Source organism: Prunus mume, linkage group LG2, assembly GCF_029339155.1.
Source record: "Prunus mume cultivar Tortuosa linkage group LG2, ASM2933915v1, whole genome shotgun sequence".
Taxonomy (NCBI): Eukaryota; Viridiplantae; Streptophyta; class Magnoliopsida; order Rosales; family Rosaceae; genus Prunus; species Prunus mume.
This window is the reverse complement of record NC_142699.1, coordinates 17,185,485-17,208,968: the sequence shown is the minus strand read 5'-3', so window position 1 is coordinate 17,208,968 and position 23,484 is coordinate 17,185,485. Positions and strand designations below refer to the sequence as shown.

At 38.4% G+C, this 23,484-nt stretch overlaps 2 protein-coding genes, 1 long non-coding RNA gene and 2 pseudogenes across 4 annotated transcripts; 4 read left to right on the top strand and 1 right to left on the bottom strand.

Annotated features, from left to right (window-relative positions):
* Positions 1-7,926: 7,926 nt before the first annotated feature.
* On the bottom strand, positions 7,927-8,319 carry LOC148919747 (uncharacterized). The gene has a single exon (XM_089044423.1). It carries the CDS (start codon positions 8,317-8,319, stop codon positions 7,927-7,929), a length of 393 nt encoding a protein of 130 aa, XP_088900549.1.
* Positions 8,320-9,247: 928 nt separating this feature from the next.
* On the top strand, positions 9,248-9,541 carry LOC148919746 (MLP-like protein 43 pseudogene; annotated as a pseudogene).
* Positions 9,542-10,884: 1,343 nt separating this feature from the next.
* On the top strand, positions 10,885-23,388 carry LOC148919744 (MLP-like protein 31; annotated as a pseudogene).
* LOC148919745 (uncharacterized) lies at positions 18,030-19,657 on the top strand. Its single transcript, XR_016124172.1, has 3 exons — positions 18,030-18,729; positions 18,849-18,898; positions 19,583-19,657. It is a non-coding gene; the product is annotated as an uncharacterized LOC148919745 (long non-coding RNA).
* Positions 19,815-21,026, top strand: LOC103341695 (uncharacterized). 2 transcript variants are annotated; one of them, XM_089046074.1, is made up of 5 exons: positions 19,815-20,143; positions 20,226-20,444; positions 20,561-20,653; positions 20,749-20,829; positions 20,926-21,026. In XM_089046074.1, the coding sequence occupies exons 1-3, from the start codon at positions 19,943-19,945 to the stop codon at positions 20,609-20,611; spliced, it is 471 nt and encodes a 156-aa protein (XP_088902200.1). In that variant the 5' UTR covers positions 19,815-19,942; the 3' UTR covers positions 20,612-20,653; positions 20,749-20,829; positions 20,926-21,026. The 2 variants fall into 2 exon arrangements, with proteins under 2 accessions (XP_088902200.1, XP_088902199.1); XM_089046073.1 differs by having other exon boundaries at positions 20,558-20,653.
* Positions 23,389-23,484: the final 96 nt, after the last annotated feature.

Sequence of the window (23,484 nt, the reverse complement as noted above, 5' to 3'; positions counted from 1 at the left end):
GTAAGAGAGAAAGGGTTTTGCATAAAGGCTTGGTTGAGAATGGGGGAAAGAGAAAAAAGTGATAGCTTGAGTGCTTTTCCGGCAGCTTGACAGAGGTTTTGTCAATAGAACAGCCTGCCAAGAAGGAAAACTAATGAGGAAGAAGATGAGCTAAGCACGAAAATTGCTGGTTTTGAAAGTAAGAGAGGAAGCTTGCTCATTGGTTGTGTATTATGTTTGTTGGGTAGAAGATGCCCTATTTATAGCCGCTGGAAGCCATTCTTTTTTCAAGAAACCCTAATGGCTTCCATCCCATTTTGCCAAGTCTTTCCATTCCTTTCTCCCCTCATCCCTTCAATCATCCTATTTTGGTGAAATCTACTCTAATCCTTTGCACAAAATCAGGGATTTTGGGAGCTCAAGGTCACTTTCCTGCACTGCCCTAGTGAAGAATTCCTATTTTCAACCATCCCATTTCCTCTCTTTCCTTCCCTCTTTCATGGTCAGATCTTATGAAGGAAAGAAGTTGGTATACATATTGGTTCAAAGGTGGCTCATTGCGCACCAACAACCAAATGCAGAGGCTTTTTGCTGCTTCTTATTTCTATTTGTATGGGCCTTCTAAGATAGCAAGTCAACTTACCAAACAAATGGGCTAATCTCATCAAGTATTGGGCTATATGGGTTATTTAATGGTCCATTTTGGTTGGGATATTTTCTCTCTTATGCTCACCTATATGTTTGGGCCTAAGAAATGGACTTGAGTTCCGAGGCTCCCAAGTAACCCGGAACTTCCATTTCTTCGGCCCATCAACGGGCCTCATGACAACTTATTACTATCCATACCACAACCACTCAAACAAGCCCGTCAGCATTTGAGTAGCTTGGGCCCACTTAAGCTTGTAGCGTGGTTGGGTGTGACATAATGATTTCTCGCTTGGCATGTTTTTTAATTATGATGATTGATGGGATAATTAGCATGGATTTGTAGAGCTAACTCTTCTTTATAATCTTAATCTCGATTCCTAGCATGACGGATTATTTATTTGGCATGAGACGCGAAGTGTGACTTGTGCGTCGCGGATCTTTGTGTGCTCCAAATTGGGCATTTTCCGAATTAATGTGTTGTTTTGGGCCATGAATTTATTCGGGATCCAACCGTGGATTTTGGGTCTCAACATTAGCCCCTTAATTATAAGGGTCATGGGCAGGTGCTGGAATGGGCGAATAATTAAACCCAACCCAAAAAATCATATTTGTATTTGTAGGAACCTCTCCTCTTCCCGCGTGCAAAATGACGGCTTGTCATGATTGCCCCAAGTTATTTGCAGTTTCCATTGATAACCGCCTTCTTCCTATCTTTTTATTATTTTCTTCTTTTTCTTCTTTTTCTTCCTCTTTTCTCGCACTGACCCAACCTTCTTCCAATTTTCTTTTCTTCGCTCTCTTCCTTTCTAGCAGACTCAGATGAGTAAGAGAGTGAGATCGAAGTCATCTGCCTCCAACCGTTGGGAAAAAGCCAAGCCGAGCTCGACTCCGTCACCTCTTCTCATATTCGAAAAAGCCCATTCACTGGTGCCTGGAAGGGTTTCTTTGTGCGGGTTTTCCTCTAAAATTCCCAATTTTGCTCAATTTCTTGGTGTATTGAAGGCCATCTCTTGGAGAATTAACAAGGTATGCCCTTTCTCTTGTTTCCTTGTAAATTTATTGGAGAATTCGTTGGGTTCCTCACACCCATGGATATTCCCCCTTGTTTTGGCAGCCAAGTACCAAGCCTCTTCGACCTATTTTGTTACTGCCACCACAGTGGTGCTCACGGCATGGCTGTTAGCAAGGAAGGGCTTGCATTAGTCTTCTGGGGTTCCTTCTCCCTTGATTTGCTATTTTTCACAAGTTGCTTGGAAGGGTACCAATTTTGTGAGAAGAAACTGTTGGTATAGATTACCCCTATTTTCCTCTTCTTCACTTTTATCTTGTACTGACCTCTTCTTTGTTTATGAAAAAAGCTGAACTTGGCATGATGCGCTTTCTCTTTTTTTTTTTTTCTTTTAAATTTATGTGCAGTGCATAAGTTTGCATAAGTGGCGCAAGCCTTAACATTTTTTTGGAACCTTCAAATCCTCCAACCTTTTAACTTGGATATTTGGGGCTTCTGCTTTAGTCTTTTGCTAAGTAACTCTGCCAATTTGGATATTCTAGGAATAAGCATAGACTGGTGCTTGGCCTAGGCTTTCTCCCCTTGTGAACATATGCTTGATTAATTGTAGATTTTGTTCTTGGTCACGAAAAGTAGAAGTTGACAGGATGCACGTCTTGCAATGCTTGCTTTTTGTTTTGAGAGAGAATTTGCTTGTCATGCTTGTTGATGGATGAGAACTTCTTGGGTCATAAATTGCATATTTGTTTGAACTCTTTTTTTTTAATTTTTTTTTATGCAGGGATTTGTTGTTCTGCCAAGATTGGCCATGGCATTCCGCTGATCCATCGCTCATTATAAGGGACCATCTTTATTCCTTAGATGATAGATTAAAAAGAGGGAGGCCTCCTCCTTTGCTTAAGAGCACTAGTGAAGACGTATTCATTGATGGAGAGTCGGAAACAACTTTCGTGGTTGACCCTGCATCTATATTGAGGTGTTGCATAGAGAGGGGCCTATTTTCGGCAGTCCCTTTATTCTTCCAATATCCATGTGGCATCAGCAAGGGTTGCTGAGAGTGGGTTGAGCATGAATTGCAAGACCCGTCCACCTGTGACATTCTAAATCGGGCAGGGGTGCTGGGGCGCCATCTTTATTTCCAAAGCTTGTGATATCCATATTGAAGCCAAGATGCTGCGGCATGTGGTTAGCGATGGAGTACCGAGACACACACTTCATCTGTTCATGGGGAGAGTTTACTCCCACACTTAAGGACGTAGCCAATATTTTCTACCTCCCACTTTGCAGCAGCCAAGACCCTTTTCACATTGTGCTAACTCTAGAAGATAAAATGAAGCGTGAGGTTTAACAGAAGGGTGCCCGACTTCTCCTAGCACTTCTCTGCGGTTTAGTAATTGGATACAGTTTTTTGGGATGTTAACAGGAATGGGCCATGTCGCCTTGCATGTTTATATCGTTGTGGCTTGGGAGATTCATCTTCTATGATTTTCCCAAGACTGTTTGCATTAGCGGGTGTTTCCTTTAGCTTTAGAGATAGCAAGTGGTAGCGTGCTTCCTCTAGCCCCATGTTCTTGGGGCACGTGTACCAATTGCTTGACCAAGTTCAGCTTCTCGAGAAAGGTGGCAGGAACCATGGTGTGGAAACCTTCTAAACTCTAGCTTTCTGCAAGTCTTCTTATGGGAGCGCTTCAAAGGGATAGAGGTATCCCCACTTCCTTACTCAAAGGCTAAGACACTTGCTGATTCTGATGAGAGTTCCTACGTACCAAAAGGATCTTCCTTTGATTTGCAGATGGTCACGGCGAATGCAAAGGAAGGGCCAAAATTTTCTAGAGCTGCTGGATGATGTTGAGAACTTTATTTTTCGTCCTTACTGTGCTCTATCGTGGGGATTTAGACATATACCTCTCTATCTGATTCGATGATCTAGTTGAAGCCCCAACAATGACAGCACAAGGTCATCAATTGCGAAGGGAAGCATTGTTAAATACTGCATGCCTTCCTTTGCCTATACTAGGTGATGACCACTTGGAGGTTTCCATGCATTATTCACCTTACCGAGTCAGACGACAATTTGGATTTGATCAGGGGTGCCTTCATCCAGCCATGGACCAGGGACAGCTGCGGGAAGATGGCAAACTCCTTACCCTTGCTGCCCATTCACGACAGATTACTTCCCATCATAGTTTGTCATGCTCGCTTAGTGTCGGAAGAGAAGGTCATCTCCTTGAGTGAGAGCAGAATCTGCCCTTCACCTCCAAAATGAGGGAAATCGTCGGTGGTTTTTCTAAGGTAAAGCGGAAGTTGAAGAGTATTGCACACCGAAAGCGAAAGAGGGAGGAGAGTTGCAGTGTTGAGAAAAAGAAACAAGCTATAAAGAAACCAAAAAATTTTATCCCCAAGGTAGCAGCAAGTGGTCCCTTCAACTCCAAAAGGGATGCTCTCTCGAAGCCTTTACCGAGCGACAACTTATGGCTTATGGTAGCGGAAGCAAAGAAGGTTGGCAAGGCGACAGAAGGTTTGCCTTCCCACAGTAAGTACCATATACCCGTAACTCATGCCTATGTTATTATTATTATTATTTATTTGTTTTGAACTAATTTCCCTTTTCTCCGTTTGTTTACAGGTACTTCTCGAATCAAAGGCAAAGGTAAGGAAACCCCGTGACTCCAAAGCGCCGAAGCATGCACATACTTCAAACAAGGTTCATTAGCACTCACAAAGGTAAGGGTGAAAACTTGAGACCCAAGGTGGTGGTGACAGTTGATGGTGATGATGATGGAAGTGATGAAGATGCTGCTGTAGAAAGATCATCACACACGAGCAAGAGAGCATTCGCAGCATAAGTGGCATGGATGAGGACCTTGATGAAGACCAATATTATAACAGTGATGAAGAGACACTTACTTGGAGAGCGAGTCTCATACATGCCTCATGAATTTGCTAGTGACCATGAGCAACATGTTGACATTGAAGTATCAAAACCTTCTTGCTCAAGTCTATACACATTGCATGTTGCCTGTTGTGACTTGTAATTCCATCGCTTCTTCTCGAATGCCCATCGTTGAGGACATGGCGTGGCTCACCGGAGACAAGGTATTTATCGCTTTCTTTCATCCTCCACGCTTTAAATTGCTTCCTTTCTCTCGTGCCTTCAAGTTTGGTTTATTTTCCTTCACATCTTTTCCCCTCTTTTTTTTTTTAGACTGAGGGCTTCTCTCAAGGCGCGGTAGATACACTTCTATTAGATACCAAGGAGCTCCATAATATCACCGATCACAGACTACTTTGTTGGTGGAACGCGATATTTGAGGCCATAACTCTGGGTTTTCATGTGGATTTCTTTCTCAATCTCGTGAGGAATCTAGCACGTGCCGTATTTGGAGCGCAAGTCATCCATAGCATGAAATTATCACATGGTTCTGATGAGGTAAAAGCTGCTGCCAACACTAAACATTAAGCAACAGGAATTGGAAAGCTAGCACCAGAAAGTGCATGCCCTTTTCCTTGCTAAGGGTATTTTTGCCGATAATGCTGACTGTGTGATGGAGGCAGTTGCTAGATCATCTCCTAAGGCTTTCTCCGTTCTTTTTGGGTATTCTTCATAGCTTCAAGGTATATAATTCCTCTTCTTTTTTATTATTATTATCGGGCTACTTCTTCCAGCATCAGCTAGTCTTGACACATGCCTTCTTTCTTCTTACATGTTGTCTCTCCTTGGCTTGGCAATAGATTATCTTGGCGTTTGGTTCTTTTCCCTTTGAGACTATAGGATGCATGGATCTTTAGCATGTGTAGTTTTATCTCGATTTGACAGTAGCTTTTTTTTTGGACACTCTAACGACTATGTCGTTATGACTTTGTAATTTAGTATTGAATCACTAGAGCTTGTATTAATTTATGAATGCTTGAGGCATGTTGAAATCCGCATGTCTTATATATATATATATATATATATATATATATTGCTTGGTTGTCAAAATTCGTTTTTATGGACTGTTTGAGATTTGTCCTGACAGGTTTGATATCCTTAAAAACAAGGTATATGTTGCCGAAATTTCGTCTAACCACGGGGTGATAAGTCCATAAATATACTCATTTATATACTCTTTTTACTTAGGTTTTGTAGGAGAATTAGATTTAAAAGGGGCTTATTACTTTACTTTTCTGATTTTCAGCTTTTCTGCGCTCTTATAAGTTTTTTTTAAGGGAAAATCAACTTTTCAGAGGAATTTTAGCACAAGGCCAATTGGAGATGAAAGCTAGCATCTTGAGGTTCAATCTTTGATTTTTGTAGAATTTTCTACTGAGCCAATTGGTATAGTATTACAAGTAAAGTTAGCCCACATGCAGACAAGACAGTTTCGTACATGTTACGTGAATGTGAAACGAAAGCCTTCCAGAATTTTCCAAGTTACGTGCTATATATGGTTGGAAAGATAAGAAATTTATCTTTTTAAAATATATTTTTACTAATTTTTCTAGAAGGCTGAAGATCCCCAAATCATGTGACAATTGGACTGAGCTGTATTTCCCTATGGAGTTAGGAATTGTGACTTTTACTTTTCTATTTGGATTCCTTGTTTATCAAGACTTCTTGGACGACTTTTCAGTCAATTTTAGGGTTTAGAACTCTGATATAAGTGATATAAAAGGCCAGCCAAGGCCCCCATACAGGGAATTCACGTCCTGAGGAGATCAATTGTGCAAGAGGAGAAAGCTGCCAATGAGTTCTTTCTTTTCCTTTCTTCTTTTAATTTTAAGTTCTTATGTATTTATTTTTGAGTTCATCCAAGAACATGAGTAACTAATTTCTTGATAGTTAGGGCTTAATCTTGAAGCCTTAAACATGATTTCAATTCTATAAACAAGTTTGAATGGATTTTTCAGTTTCTACAAGCGTGATGATTTCGGTTTCTCTATGTTATGTGAATTTTGATATTTTGTTTCTTTGAGTAGCTAACTTTGAAGCATGTATTGGAATTAAATTGTTGTAGAACATAGGTCAATTGCCATATTGAATGTGTTCTTGTTTGCAACGTATAATTGGGTTAAGAACTAGTTATGAGAAATCGATTCTTGAATTCCTAATAACAAATGCCATATTTTAGGGTTTTTGTGACACTCATATTCTCTTTGATCTTAATGGATTCTTGATTGTTAATTTGAGTAAATGCCATACTAGATTTCAATTAAGCACGTATTGATGTAAATGCCATACACTTTACATACACTTAAGAGAGAATCATTCAACTCGAGTCAAATGCCATGATCTTGTTGTGAGTGTCGTCATCATATGCTTGCTAGAAATTGATTATCTATTGTTGTTTATGGATTGATTGATTGTTTGGAGGTGGATAGTGAGTCCTAGCTATTGTTCTTGACTAATTTTAAAACAATTTCTCTTAAACTCTAATTTAAATTCTGTTTTGTTTTGTTTTCCTTGTTTTTTTTATTCACAAAATCAAATCAAAACCCCTTTGGTGTTGGCATGTGTGTGGAAGTTCTTGTGTTTTAATTTTCGTTGCGTGACATTGATAAACATCTCTTTAGATTACAATCTCTGTGGAAATGACCCTTGCTTGCTTACTATACTATCATTTGATTTATGCACTTGCAAGGTTTTAATATTGTTGTTAAAATTACCAACACGGAGCCTGAAAAACACCTTTTTGTCATGCCTAAAAAGGGTCAGACTATTATATGCATGGTCTTTGCTAAGGTTTTGTAAAATTCCCAGCTATTTTGCATATTCTGGTTGCTTATCAAAAGGGGACAATTGTTTCGTTGTTCCAGCAGCTAAAGAATGCATGCACCATATTATTTTGCTTAGGCATGTTGCTTGTTGATGGTCCAGGACCCCATCCAAGTGACTTTGCTTGGTATGTCTTTATTGCTAAGTAGCGTTTTTTTTTTTGTTTTGTTTAAAGGATATTTAAAATGTATAAAGGGGTAATAAAACTCCAGACACACACACACATATATATATATATATATTTCTTTTTTCAAAATAATCCTTCATTCTCATTGCAAAGCCCTTGCTATCATGATGGTGCATCATACAAAAATGTTTTCTTTTTTTTTCAAAACATGAAGGTAAGACAGAAGGAGTTTACGTCTAAAACAAAAGGAAATGCAATAATAAAAAGTGCTTGATAGCAAATTAACTTAGCAATAGTAAGGCTTGAGCCACTTCTCGTTGATGGGATCCGTTAGCGTGCCTTCTTTGACAGAGACCAAGTGATAATAGCCTTCCTGTAAACTTCTTTGACTGCAAATGGACCTTCCTATTACGAGGCAAACTTAGAAGGTCCCGACACTTGTCTTCTTACATGCTCCACAACTTTTAGCACAAGGTCTCCTTGCTTGAAGGCGCGAGGCTTGACTATCCTGTTATAGGCTTGAGCTATAGTTATGTGGTTCAGCGCTGTCCTTTTTTCTGCTTCTGCCATTTTTTCATCCAAGGCCACAAGGTCAAGCAAGCGCCAATCCGAGCATGACATTGTATCCCATTCGAGATCATTAATGGCCGATACTCTGGTGGTGGGAATGGTAATTTCAATAGGTGAGATGGCGTCAGACCCATAGACAAGCGAATAAGGTGAAAAGCCTGTGGCTCTTCTTGGAGAGCTGCGGTAAGCCCATAAGGCATCCGGCAGGTGAACACTCCAACCTTTCTTCATACTCGTAGACCATTTTACTGAGGAACCTCAATAAAGTTTTATTTGTGGCCTCCACTTGACCATTGTCTTGTGGGTAATACAGCGTGGAGCGACGATGCTTGACACCATAGCCACTAAGTGTTGAAAAACTTACTTTCTTGTTAGACATTCAGTAAAACGGGGTGCCATGGCTTCAACGGGTCGAATTCCTACGCGCTCATGACCAAAGGAATCTAGAACTGAATGGGGTCTCGTCTCAACCAATCTGTCCTAAGCGATAACGCCTAACGCCGCCAAAAAAAAACCCAACAATGTGATTTTGAACCACTTTTGTTCTGGGCACAAAAAGAGGCCAGAAATGGCTGAAACCGTGATCTCAAAATCGGCCGAACCCTAGGTTCGAAATTAACCCTCTCACGCTGCTAGAAATTATTGGCCGGAGAAGGGAGAAACAGTCAAAAACCGGTCGGAAATTTGCATGATCGGGCTAGCGAACCCCCGTGGCCTTTCGAGAGGAGTATTTTCCGCCTCAATCCGCTTCGTGAAACGGTCTCTAGGTGGCTAAGGGCATTTTGAGGATCCATATATAGTCGTCGGAAGGTGGGTGGATAGTTCTGATCAAGTCAAGCCCCCAAGTGTGAAAAGGCCAAGGAGTACGCATGTCCTGTAACAATGTGGGAGGCTTGTGACTTGGATTGGCATGGACTTCGCATGTGTGGCACCTCTTTACGAAATTGTATTCATCATTCTTCATTGTAGGCCAATAATAGAATATTATATGTAATAAGATATAAATATATAAGTATTATTATAATAATATAATAATTAAAAGTATAACAATAACATTTACATATACGTACCAAGATAATTACACATATTGATATATATAGTTAACCAAGATAATTATATATTAAAAAATACAGAGTTTCACAAGCATCACAAAAATAAGATGCGAAAAGCTACCTTTTCCAAGGAGTTAACTGAAGCCATAGACGACGAAACTCATTCGGTGACTTTTACAGTCCTTGAAGGAAACCCTCTGGATCGTTCCAAGAGCTTCAATATTACTCTTCAAGTTAGTCCAAAATCAGGCGACATTGACAATATTGCTGATGAAGGCAGCGTGGTGCATTTGGTGCTTCAATATGAAAAGCTGAACGACAGTGTTCCAGACCCACACCTGCAGCTCCAGTTGGCAGTTATTCTCGTCAAAGAGACTGATAATTTCCTGAACCAAGCATAATCCAATTGACCACCAAGGGTTATCTAGTGTGGTATTTATTTACCATCTGCGTATGCAATAATAAAAAGTTCAAGTTCAAGTTAATCATGCTTGTCTTTACACCCAAAATGGAGGTTGAAATTATAAAAAAACCCAGCACCCAAAACACTTTATAAACACACCCAAAATAATAAAAAGTATAAACACACCCAAAAAGTTGACTTTGGGGTTGATTTTGGGTGTGTTTCTATGTTTAAATCAGTGCTTGGGTTTTTTTATAAATACATGTCTAGGATTGGGTTTATTTATAAATTTGTATTTTTTTTTTCCTTCTCTGTTTTGTATAATATGTTTGTGACGTGTTGTTACAACTGTGAAATCTTGACGCAAAATTAACGAAAATTCAAGCTGTTACAACTGTGAAAAATAATAGTTTCCCTCTTTTGCCAAATACAAAATATTTATATTATAAATAACATATAAACAAATTGAAAAGCTTTGAAGGTATAATGAAATTGAAGAAAACAAAATAATAGGGAAATAAAAGGAAAATAAATCAAATAGGTAAGAAGGTGAGTTTGGTATTGAAGAAAACCAGCTAAAATGCTTTGTACAAGACTCCAAGATACGACCCCTTGTACACAAACTTAAGATCCGCTATGAGCACGTTCATAAACAGATATAGGTATCCAAGTCAAGCTGATGTGATATTCTAATAGTGTATTGTGTTTCTTGTATGTATATCAAATGTGAAGGAGGAGTGGCCTTTTATAGGCATCCAAAACATGTAATCTTCACCAACCATAAAAGTTCACCAACCAAAAAATTAAGCCTGTAAAAAAAGCTAAAATAATTAAATGAATAAAACGGTTAAATTTTTAAAACCTTTTAAAATTCCAACAGTTCAATTGTTTCTTATAATATTTAATTTCTCAACGACCACTCAGACAGTCGACATATCTGTATCATTCACTTGCAAGGATTTAAAGCAAAAAGAAATTGTAAATAATTGGTGGAAAGCATTTAAGCATTCCAAACAATATACCTGAACGTCACTAAACATTTTGTAAACAGAAATAATTTTTCTTAATTTTTAAACTCCTACCCACACAAAATTATTGTGGTGATTTTCGTCAGCCCTATTAACTGTTATGTAGGGCAACTTGTGGATTGTCACTAAATAATGCACCCAATAACCTAAGACGTGGGCCCTACTACAGGTAGCTTTAGTATAAGACGTGGGCCCCTACTACAGGTAGCCTTAGTAAATAACTTCTCCTATTTAAGCTTATCTCAGGGTGTTTTCTGCCAATTCAATCTATTAATCTTGGGCTTATCTCCTTAATCGATCTCATAATTAAGATATGGCTTCGGTTGGTAAGCTTGAGACAGAATATTTGCGATAAGTTTAAGATATCTCCTTAAACATGCCTGCTGATAAGTTTTACAAAATATTTGCCAGCCAAATGCAACCTACTTCCTAACGTCTCTTCTGACAAAATACAAGGGGTTGAGCTACATGAACGTGATTGGGAACTGCCGGTTCTGTCAAGCATTGGGATTATACCTTGGGTAAGTAACACAACAGCCAATTAATTAGATTTAAAAAGTAAATTACCCATCTATATATTGATTTGTCCCCTAAACTTGTATCTAGCTTTCGATTTATTCCTTATATATTTTTAAAAAAAAATTAAGGATATGAACTTCTTTTTTTCGCCAATTTCCCCTTGCCGTCTAAATATGCAACATTTCATCTAATTTGCTGTTAAATACGAAGGCAAAATGGTCATTTTGTACATTAAAAATAAATAAAATAAATTTTAAAAAAATTGAAATACTACTTTCTCTCTCTCTCTCTCTCTCTCTGTTCAGGTGGGTTACGGGTTATATTATGTGGGTGGGGAGAAGGTGGGGATGGGATGGATATGCGTTTTGGGGCAAGGGTTGGGGATGGGAAGGCAGGATTGGGAAGGAGGGATTAGGGGTTAGGTTGAGGAATTTTAGGAGGTGGGGCACATTGGTTGATCCACATAGGCGTAAGAAGGTGCAATTACACCTCCTCGCGGAAAAAGCTTTGGTGGTGCCTGAAAATGCCCTCGCTAGTGCCAACAACCTGCTTGAGAAAATGCCTCAAAGAGGCTCGCTGCACCATTCTTATGTGTTTTAAAAAATCATAGCCAAACGCGTAGTTTTGGGCAAGCCTGCCTTCCACTACTTATCACTTGAATTAAAGACAAGGCAATTACTACTTAGCCGTGCGTTGAAGAAGTCCAGTCCATACCTTGCGTTGAATTGATGATAATTATTAAGTTAACTAAATTGATTATCATTGCTGAGCAAGGAGCCTATCACTGTTGATAAGAGCTTTCACTCAACTCAAGGTCTGGTAGTTTGTTTTCTTCTTCACACTACTACATTTTAATACTTGCGCGATGAAAACAGACAATTGTAGCGCAAAATTTTCCATATAATAATTTATAATTGAAAACTTGCGCGATGAATATTTTCCTCGCAAAAACTATTAGCGCTACCAAAATCATGATCGTCGTGCAAAGTTGGGAAGAAATACCCGCGTTTATTTTGGGTGGCGCCAAAACCTTGTGCGACGACAAATATCGTCTCAAAAGGAACCCTAGCGCGACAAGTAGACATTATCGTCGCGCAAAGTGAGGGCGGGTTATAGTTTTGGGCCAAAAACTTGCGCGACGACAAGTGTCGTCGCAAAAGAAGACTTAACACGACGCAAATATACGTGAGTCGCGTAAGAAAACGTTGGATTTTTTTATTTTAGCGCCAAATGTTTGCGCGACAGAAAGATTTATCGTCGCGTAAAGTTCGATGTCGGCACGTCTTTGCGCGACGAAATCGTCTTCGTCGCGCAAAATCAGATTTTGCGAGACAACATTTTGCACGAAGAATTAAAATCCTTCTTCTTATGATCTGTTTTCTACCATTGCAGATGCAGACTTGAAAAAAAAACCTCTACCTACACCATTATGATGTGCTTATGCTGGGAGTTCATTGGGTAAGTATTATTTGTTGTCATTAGTTTAAAAGTATTTATGTAAATTTATACTAACGCTATTAATTTCGTTTTGTTAGGGATATTTGTAATTAGCGATTGGTAGAGAACGCTTGAGAATGTATTTTATTCGCTTTATACTTTAAGAATATAAAATTAATTACATTATGTTACTTAGTTTGTTATGTTTAAAATTTTTTTTTGTGATATTATATTTATATTATGTTTTTAAATTGTGCATGACATAACACAATGTGTTGTGATGTACGAAGTTAATTGAAATTAACTTCGTACTTTTATTATTATTATTTAGTAACACTTAGTTTCCCGTTCGAGATTAGTTAGATTTCGTGCATGGATGTGTAAAGTATGACTGCGGTCCAATTAATTCTTGAATTGTCCCATTATTTGAACAGTTTGGTAATGCATAGTGTTGTCACATAATCTACGGCTACATGATTAGATTTCGATTGTGGAGATTTCGGTGTCATCTCGGTACATTCTTCGGGTGGTACGTATGTATTTATACATATGCCCACCTCAAGAACTGTATCGAGATGCTATCGAAATTTATCCACGTCGAAATCTAATCTCATGTAGCCGTAGGTTCGTGAGGACTATGCATTCTGAATGGGATAGGACCCTACCGGAGGCATAAGGTGACATTATAACTTCGTATGAAGTTGTTGTGATTGTTGTGTTGTGATTGTGGTTTCAGGAATTATGAGCAGAAGGTGGATACAGAACCCGAATAGATGCGCAGACGAATACTTGGATGGAATCGAGGATTTTATTGAGTTTACATGTAGACACAACTCGGGTGCAACTAGAATTCGTTGTCCTTGTAGGAAGTGTAACAACACATTGTGGGAGATAATTGAAAATGTTGGATTTCATTTAGTAAGGAATGGAATGATTGAGACATATAGCATTTGGAACCTTCACGGAGAACAATTAGACAATGCTTCGTCTTCAAATGTCACAAGAGTGGACAATGTTGAACCTATTGTGGATCCTAATGAACAAGTCATGGATATTATAAATGATGTTTTTCCATTTGCATCGACCAACATCAATCAGGAAGGGGAAGATGATGTGCATACCCCAATAGACAGTCCAGAGTTCGAACAATATGAACAACTGTTAAAAAATGTCAACCAAGAGTTATACTCGGGTTGCAAGAGCTTTTCCATTCTCCCGACCATTGTGGAGCTAATGCATGGAAAAATAAAGTATCGTATGTCGAACCTGTGTTTCGATTGCTTTTTGGGGGCTTTCAAGAAAATGCTTCCGACGGACAATTGCTTGCCGAAAGACAATAGACACGCACAAAAGGTGTTGAATGGTCTTGGATTGGGTTATGAAAAAATTCACACTTGCAAAAACAATTGCATGTTATTCTACAAAGAGTATGAAACATTGGATACATGCGCTATATGCAATGAGTCGAGGTTCAAAATGACATCTCAGAATAGAATAACTAAGATCCCACAAAAAGTCATGCGTTATCTGCTCCTGAAACCTAGGCTGTAGCGATTGTATATGTCGACGCATACTGGCAGACATGAGATGGCATAAGGAAAACGGGTAGACGACGATGTGATACGTCATCCTGCAGATGGGGATGTATGAAAAGTGTTCGATCGAACGTTCCCCGAGTTTCTGCTGATCCCGAAATGTTAGATTGTGACTTTGCAAGACGGATTCAATCCGTACGGGGTTCTAAACCAACACCATAATACTTGGCCGATTTTCGTATTACCATATAATTTACCGCCTTGGAAATGCATGAAAAAGAGCACATGATGATAACAGTTTTGATAACTGAGGATCCTGGCAGGTCAATCGTTGTTTATTTAAGGGTGTTGGTGGATGAACTCAAAGATTTATGGACAAACGGTGTGCGCACGTACGATAAATCCACTGGGAAGATGTTCACTTTACGGGCAGCGTTATGTGGACTGTGAATGATTTTTTCTCGCATATGCAATGGTTTCTGGGTGGAGCACAAATGGTTATATGGCATGCCCTGTATGCAAGGAAGATGTAACTTCTGGTTGGCATGCTGGAAAAGTTTGTTACCTTGGTAATCGGAGATAGTTACTATGGGACCACGAGTGGCGGGAAAAGGATAAAGAATTCGACGGGAACACAGAGCGTCACCTCAGACCTAGAGAATGGTCCGGTGATGAGATCTTGGAATAGCTTAACCGTTTGGATTTTGCTCCGTTCGGGAAAACAGTTAGTCAGACAAGACCTTCTACACATTTGAACTAGACGCACAAGTCTATGTTCTTTGAGCTCCCATATTGGTCGGAACTAAAATTGAGGCACAATCTCGACGTTATGCATGTTGAGAAAAATGTGTTTGACACATTGATGGGTACGATTCTAAATATCGAGGGCAAGACAAAGGATACCATCAAAGCTCGGCTTGATTTGGAAAGAATGAGCATACAAAAGGGATTATGGATGAATAGGGACAGTGATAAAGCTAGAAGGGATCTTGCATTTTTTTCAATGAAACCGAATGACAAAAAAGATTTTCTAAAGTTTGTATCGTCTGTAAAGTTTCCCGATGGGTATGTTTCTAATATCGCACGTTGTGTAAATGTTGACGGGGGTAAATTTGCTAGACTAAAGAGCCATGACTACCACGTATTTATGCAACGCCTACTTCCTGTGGGTATTTGACATCTATTGCCAGAAGATGTAGTCAAACCAATCATGTTGTTGTCTAGATTTTTTTCCCAACTGACTGCAAAAACGTTGCGAAAGCCAGACATTCATCAGTTGCGCCATGACATTGTCTAAGTCCTATGCAAGTTTGAAATGATATTCCATCTAACGTTCTTCACAAGTATGATCTACGTGATGGTTCACTTGCCAGAAGAGGCATTGCTTGCCGGTCCTGTCAACTATCGTTGGATGTATCCAATAGAAAGGTATATAATCCTCATCATTTGTTTATGCATCTTTATCCCACGTTTGCTAATTTGTATCGTATCTTTTTTTTTATAGGCTTCTCGGAGAGCTGAAAAAATGTATGCAATATGAAGCCCGACTTGGGTTCAATATGAGTCGTTGACTTTTTGTGGAATGTATTTAAAAGATGTGGAGACGGCTTTTAATCGACATCAGCGCAATAATGATGGGGGTGTGAGAAATGAGAAACTTTCTATTTTTGCCCAAAGCGCACTACCCTTTGGGGATCCTGCACGAGGAGAGTCGCTTTCCAGAAATGACATGGAGGTAGCGCATTAGTTCGTACTGAATAATTGTAATAAGATAATGGCATACTTAGATGAGCATGAAGAGATGATAAGGTGAGAACATCCATCACATTTGGTTGCCAATAAACACCGTGAATTGTTTCCACAATGGTTTTTGAAATATGTAAGTTATAAGTGTTTTGCATTTGACATATATATTGTAGTATTTAATTTTCTCAAACTAACATGTGAATGTTTTTGAATAATATTAGGTGAATAAATTGAAATCATCGAATTCCCCCACTTACAGTGAAGAGTTATATAACTTGGCATTCGGGCCGATTCGAGCTAAATTGTTCTCAGGTTTCCATGTTAACGGCGTCAAGTTTTTGGGGACTGCGAGATGACAAGTTGTGTACACAAAGCAGCGGTGTCCATGTCCTAGGTGGAGGCGAAAGTACGGACATTGATTTCTATGGTAAACTCACAACTGTCGTGCAATTGCTTTACAAAGACCGATACCAAGTGATCATGTTTAAGTGTCGATGGTTTGATACAAACCCAAATAGGCAAGAAAGTGTTAAAATCGACCATGGCTTACTATCTGTGAACATTAACAAAACTTGGTATGATGACGACCCTTACATTTTGGCAAATATGGCAACACAAATTGTGTATCTAGATGACCCTAAAGCCAGGAATGGTTGGAAGGTTGTTTAAAAGATGGATCAACGGAATGTGTATCCTATACCAGAACTATACCCAACTGACAACGGCGTCGACAACGTCGCTGACCAACTTTTGGAATCTTCTATGGAAAATGATGCAGAAACACTTCGAGATACAAATATTATACAAGAATCGTTTCAGCTTCAAGGAGTGTCAATCGAAATACCGATTCAGTCAATTACAATTGACCTCGGTAATCTTCCGCGATACGATGTTCCAGTGGGCCCGAACTACGAAAGTGATGAGGAGGAGGATTAGGAGACCGAAAGTGATGATAGCGACGATAACGAAAGTTATTATAGTTCAGATGATTAAAAAAAATTGTAATTTATTTGCGACTTGCATTTATCAACTCAATTTTTTGTTTCTTCTTTTGTTTATTTGGATATTTTGGTGTGCATATTGGAAAAAAAAAATTGAATTGATAAATGCTTAATTAACAAATTTGCCCTTTTTATTATAATATGATTAATGCTATGTCTCAGTTTAACTGTTTCACTTATGGAATTAATGGGTTTTATTCCGTTCAGTCATTCAAAATTTCACGAGAAAGCTCTTACATGTTAGATTATTATTTTTTCTTTTGGTTGGTAATAATTTTAGTAAAATGATTTCCTAATCTATGATAAGGAAATTCGACGGACAAATTGCACTCATATCTACCGTGAGATGATGTTAATCACAATTCACAATAACAATATACTGATCGAAATGTTTTCCAAGCTTATAGAATAGTTAAAAAATTACTTTCTTTGAAAAAAGAAAAATACAAAACGATATTGGGAAAGGAGGTTATATCGAAACTTCACTATATATGTTATCATTCATTTATATGTAATGAAAATTTGTGCTTGGACTAGAAGAGTTATAAAAGTTGTTCTTCTAATTATGATGCCAATTTGCTCCCAATATATATATATATATATATATATATATATATTCATAGCAATGAAAATTTGCTCTAGGAATGTAACTTATAATCTCATAATTTTTTTAATTACACATAATTACAATTGTCACCCATAAAACCCCAACATATTCTTCAAGAAACACTTATGTTTAGAGGAGAATCATTCATTACAAGTTAGTTGGGAATACTCCAACAATGTTATATTCTAATCCAAATTCATTGGTAATATTATAGACAAAACATGCATTCAAAACTTAGCAAATTAGATTAGTGTATATTTTTCTTTATTTTCATATAGATGCTAGCCTATTTGTTGTATTATTATAATATTTTATGGTCTAAACATGCTAGACTAGTCAAAGGCATCTTAATTTTTTTTTAAAGGTTTAGGGTGGGTTTGCGCAACGAAATAGGGGCTCTGCGTCGCGCAAGTTGCGACCATAGGTTTTGCGCTACGTAATTGTTATTGGTCGCGCAGTTTTGAGCGACGCAACATGCGTTCTTAGTCGCTCAAGGTACCCAAAAATTAATTAGGCCTTAATATTTCATTTTTATGTTTTGCACGACGTTAATATTCTTCGTCGCGCAAGATCTGAAATATTGCCTTGCGCGACGAAGAGAGTTTCCTTCATCGCTCAAGTTGCCGAAAATTTTTGCCGGTCTAATTCTTTAGGGTTTAGGTTTTGTGCGACGGAAATTTTCTTGGTCGCGCAAGGTCCTAAAATAGTAAATACTTGAGCGACGTAACATCCTTGGTCGCGCAAGCTACAAAATAATTCCTTGCGCGACGCAGATGTTCTTCTTCGTCGCTAAAGGGGCCGAAAATTTTAGGCGGACTAAATGTGAAAAAAGGCGCCGTTTTATTTCAGACTCTTCTTCTTCCTCCAGCCAGTCGTGCCCCTTTTTTTTCAGACTCTTCTTCTTCCTCCAGCCGTGCCCTCCCAAACCTCCATACCACCACCTCCGTTCACGTCCAGCCCCAATACCAGACCTAACACATCCGCCCCCGACCCCGCCGTCGCATCCCAGGCCTTCGCCGCCCCCGTTGATGATCCCTAACCAAAGCACAAACCCTCTCTCTCGTTCCCCCTCTCTGACAAACCTGACACGTCCACCCCGACCTCGCCATCGCATCCCAGGCCTTCGCCGCCCCCGTTGATGACTCCTAACCAAAGCACAAACCCTCTCTCCCGTTCCCCCTCTCTGCCCCGAAATTCTCCCCCTCTCTCTCCAACCCAAATTCTCTCCCTCTCTCTCTAACCGAAAAGCCCCATCATTGTAAACAAGTCACCACCAACACCTCCATCTCACATCCGCTGCTGTCTGTATCAAGGTGAAATTTTTTCCTTTTTGTTATTATATTTTAATGCGTTTCTGATTTGGTTTTTCCCTTTGAATATATATATATATATATATATATTTGTGGTATTGGGTTGTTATTTTGGATTTCAGATTTGATTGGAGGTGTTGATCAAGCATTGTGGTCTTCGATTTGTGATTTTGTAAGTGTATTGCTGTTTGATTCGTTCGTTTGCAGCCCTATTTACATTTCATTGTTTATTTTATTTTTAAAAAATTAATCATGAGGGTTTAGCCGTAAATAACAGCAAACTGATATATGCAGTGGGGATGAGATTCAATGATTTAGCTGCAAAAATGTGTTTGAACTTGTTTGTTATCATGTGTTTCTGATTTTGTCATGGTATTGCTTTGTAGCTGCAAAAATGTGACTGTTTTGTAACTGTATTGCTGTTTTTTCTTTTGGTTTGTTGGATTGAGTTGCATTTATTTGGGGGGTTTAAAATATGACCTACTGTTAGTTTTTAAGAACTAGAGTTGTGGTTTTAGAAATTTGGTACTACATTTGATTTTTCTATCATATGTGCTTATGATTTTTCTTGTTTGCTGTATGAGTTTATCATGTATGAAACACACTGCAAAACAAATTAAATCAATATGTTATACATTAATATGTGCTTAGTCTGATGGTTGGTTAGGATTTTGTGTTTTCTTGAATGGGTTGGTTAGGATTTTGTGTTCTCTTGCATGGGTTCCTATTTTTTTGATTACTTTGACCATGACCATGACCTTTTGTATTAAACAAAATTGAAATAAATGTGTAAATGGTTTTGGACCACATTAAAGTAACTATGTTTAACATATTGGATGCTTGTTCAATTGTGCAGATGTCAAACCTTATTAGAAGTCGTAAGGCGGTCACGACTGCATAGATGTCGCCTCCCCCGACTCGGCCTTCACCTTTGCCACTCTTTCCAGCACAGATGGACCACATGCTAGTTGGTCACTCTACGGGCTCCCCGCACCGGCGTCATCAAGCATCATCCGTCGCGCAACCTGTTAGCGCCGGCGTCGTATCGCCCCCTAGCACGACCGACACAACCTCGGCAGACCGCGTCACAACCAGGTAAAGATTCCTTGAACTGCAACTGGACCAATATTCTATAGTAGAATTTTTTTATTTAACTTTAATTTTATATTTCTTTGGAACCAAGAAGAACACCCGAGGGCCTTGTCGGCAGTTGAAGATGGTGAAGGTCACTCGGGTGACCAATAGTCATATCAACATCGGATACAACGAGAGGCATCGGGCTGCAGCAACGGCAGAATTGCATAGCTCATTAGCCCATGACATTGGTCACGTCGTTCGGGCCCATTGCCCGATGAAATGGAAGTCTTGGAAGGTCATGCCTGACGAGACAAGGATGGAGGTGTGCGGACAGTTGTCGGTATGTATCCTACTGTTTAATTGTTTTTTCTTCAAATTTTATATATTTCTGTTACTTAATGTATGTAATTAATGTATTGCAGACCAACTACAATTTAGAAGACCTAGACGACGAGTCATTGACGTACGTCAATAGACTCTTCGGTGAGAGGTACAAGCAATGGAAGAGCGACTTGCACCACCATTTTCAAACATTTGATGATCCGCAGGTCGCTCTGCATGAGGGTTGCCCGCAAGAGCTTGAGGGCCGGGAGGATAGTTGGGCGTGGCTCTGCGGTCATTTTCATGAGGGTGATTATTTGGTAATTTTTTATATTAAGTTCACAATTATCATACGTTTCTTATTAATGTTTATTTAATTTTTTATATTTCCTTTCACTTTCAACTAATACGTTCATTTTTTGTATAACGGAAGAAGGCCCAAGCAAATAAGGGCAATAGGAACAAGAAGACTATTCTCCACCATTAAGGTTCCAGGCCCTTCTCATATAGGATGGACGCACGACGGCGGGTAATAATAAAATCTTTTATATTCAATTTTTAATATGTCATTAATATTAATTTGTTTTTTTCGTACTAACATTTGTCTTTTGTTGTTTAATTCAGGAGGGGTCTAAATTCCCGGAGATCGACGTCTTTGGCGACGTTTATGTTCAACCTGTGAATGAGTTGGCTGAGTCCCTTCATGTAAGGATTCTTTATTTTTAATTATTATCTTACGCATTCATGTTTCATAGTTATTATATGAATGTTGTAATTAATATTTTATGTTATGTTAAACAGACGACGATGGTGGAAAAGAGCCAGTTGGTTCTTGAGTCGCCTCCCAACTTCCTCCCGATACTCCGCTCGAGTCATGGATCCTTCACATGATGCAGGGTTTCGATCCTAACGACCTTGGATCAAACTCTCGGGAGGAAGCAGAGACATATTGTCGAGGATGGGAATGCCGCGGTAGGAACCTAGAGCCGTTCTCTCATCGCGTCAAGCGGTGGGTGTGCTTTGGGCAGGTGGCGAGCTTAGGACCCGATGTCACATATGTCGATTCTACACCCATCGTTCGGTCCGCGTTCCTATACCGCATGTTGGCCCTCGTCGACCTGAGCCCCTCCAACCCGACCTTCGCCACCACACTCCACCCTATCGATCATCGGACCTGAGCCACATTTGCAGGATGACCATGTAGATTTTCAAACTTTTTTTTATTAGTTTTTTTACTTTTTTTCATTACATTTGAAACATTGATCTTGTAATAAATACATTTATATTATGTTTACAAATATTTTTTTCTCTTCATTATTTTTTTAATTGCAATTTCATTTTATTAGAAACAAAAAATAAAACAACCAAATTTATGTTTTTTACAACAAAAAAAAAAAAAAAAAATCTACATGGTCATCCTGCAAATTTGGCTCGAAAAAAACACACACACAAAAATAGATCAAAATCAATTTTAAAAAATAAATTTTTGCGACGAAATGCTTTTGTGGCAAATTCACTTTTACAAAATAAAAAACAGGAAAAAAAAATTTCAATAAAAAATATTTATTTTTCGTCGCGCGAAAAATGAATTGCAACTAATGGATTTTCTTCACGAAAATGTTTGTGGCACGAAGTGTTTCCACGTCGCGTTGTGTTATTGCGACGCTACGGCCACCGCTGTGTTATTGCGACGAAGGATTAATTGTCGTGCATAGGTTTTCGCGACGACAAACTGTCTCGTCCCGAAAATTTTTGTGGGATGAAAGTCAACCGTCGCTCAAGTTTTTGCGACCAAGCAACATTATTTATCGTGCAAAGTCTTTCTTAACGATCTTTGCGCGACGGATTATACGACGAACGCGCTAAATTTTGTGCGAAAGGATTTTGATGAAATTGACTTCGTCGCGCAAATGGTGAAATGTCGTAGTGTCACCACGGCCAGCATTTCTTCTTCTTTTTTTTTTGTTTGTTTGTTATTTATTTATAATATGTTTATTATTATAATAAATAATAATTGTCATTATTATTATTGATTTGGCTCTCTCTCTGTATTTTGTATGATCAATATAATGGCACATGACTAGATGTATAATCAATTATGATTTATTTATTTATTTGATAATTTGATATGCATTTCTATTAGATTAATTGAAATTTATTTTTTTAGATTAATCTTCATTAAATTCTGAAGGTATTTGGTTGTCTTATTTTATTTTATTTTTTGAAATTTTAGTCTTTTATTTATTGCCCATTCCCTGAAAATTTCATTGATCCGCCACTGAGGGGTCGGTGGTCGATGGGGTTGTAGGAGGAGAGAGTATAGAGTTGGAGGGAAGGGGGTTGGCAATAGGTTTGGTTCAGTGGGTACCGAGAAATTTTCCCCTCTTTTTCTATTTTTCTTTTTGTCAATTTTCCTCTTTTTCCTCAATTTTTTTTTTAATGATTTAACTGAAATGTTGAGCATTTAGACGACATTGGGGGAATTGGATAAAAAAAAGAAGTTCATATCCTTAATTTTCTAACAAAAAAAGTATAAGAAGTAAAACGAAAATTATGTACAAATTCAAGGGCAATAGGTTTGGTTCAGTGGGTACCGAGAATATTATATAATCATGACTTAATATGAGCTTACCTATATATATGCATATAGATAGGAGCTCATTAAGTTTAAAGGAGACAGTTGAAGCCATAGATGAGGAAAACAAGACAGTGACATTTGAATGTTTTGGATGGAGAAATATCGAAGCATTACAAGAGCTTCAAGGTAACTCTTAAAGAGACAGAAAAGACCAATGGGGGCAGTTTGGTGAAATGGATTCTGGACTATGAGAAGGTGAAGGACGAAATCCCAGCTCCGCAATCTTATCAGGACGCTCATCTTGTCAATGCATGATATCATAGAGAAATATGTATATATATTATTGAAGATCTTCTGTTAAATTTATAAGTTCCGTTTGCATCTTATTAAGTGCTGGCTTAGGCTCGATTTCCATTTCAATCCTTATAAGCGGCTGGACGTCCGTGTACTTGTACAGTTGTACTAATTGAAAGAAAGAAGAAGAAAAAAAAAACCTATGTGCAAATATGTATTTGGTATTGGTGATATATTTGTATTAGCAATATTTGTGGATAATAATCAACCGTATTTTCTGTTTTCATTGATAACCATATTCATGCTTAATGACAATATATAAATGGACTTTTTTCTATTGCAATTTCCAATAGGGATCTCTCAACTAAAATAAAATAAAAACAAAAACAAAAGTGTTGTGCGGAACACTCTAATACCTTGTTTTCGATGGACTGTGCGAGTTGCCTGGAATCAAAACTTATCCAAAGTTTGCGATTTCAGTGAAGTGA

What these genes read in the sequence shown, in the direction of transcription:
- LOC148919747 (XM_089044423.1), bottom strand. Translation starts at nt 8,319, where the DNA reads ATGAAGAAAGGTTGGAGTGTTCACCTGCCGGATGCCTTATGGGCTTAC.
- LOC103341695 (XM_089046073.1), top strand. Translation starts at nt 19,943, where the DNA reads ATGGTGAAGGTCACTCGGGTGACCAATAGTCATATCAACATCGGATAC. An exon ending in AGGTGTGCGGACAGTTGTCG is followed by an intron (nt 20,144 to 20,225) that starts GTATGTATCCTA and finishes AATGTATTGCAG; the next exon opens with ACCAACTACAATTTAGAAGA. An exon ending in TTCATGAGGGTGATTATTTG is followed by an intron (nt 20,445 to 20,557) that starts GTAATTTTTTAT and finishes GTATAACGGAAG; the next exon opens with AAGGCCCAAGCAAATAAGGG.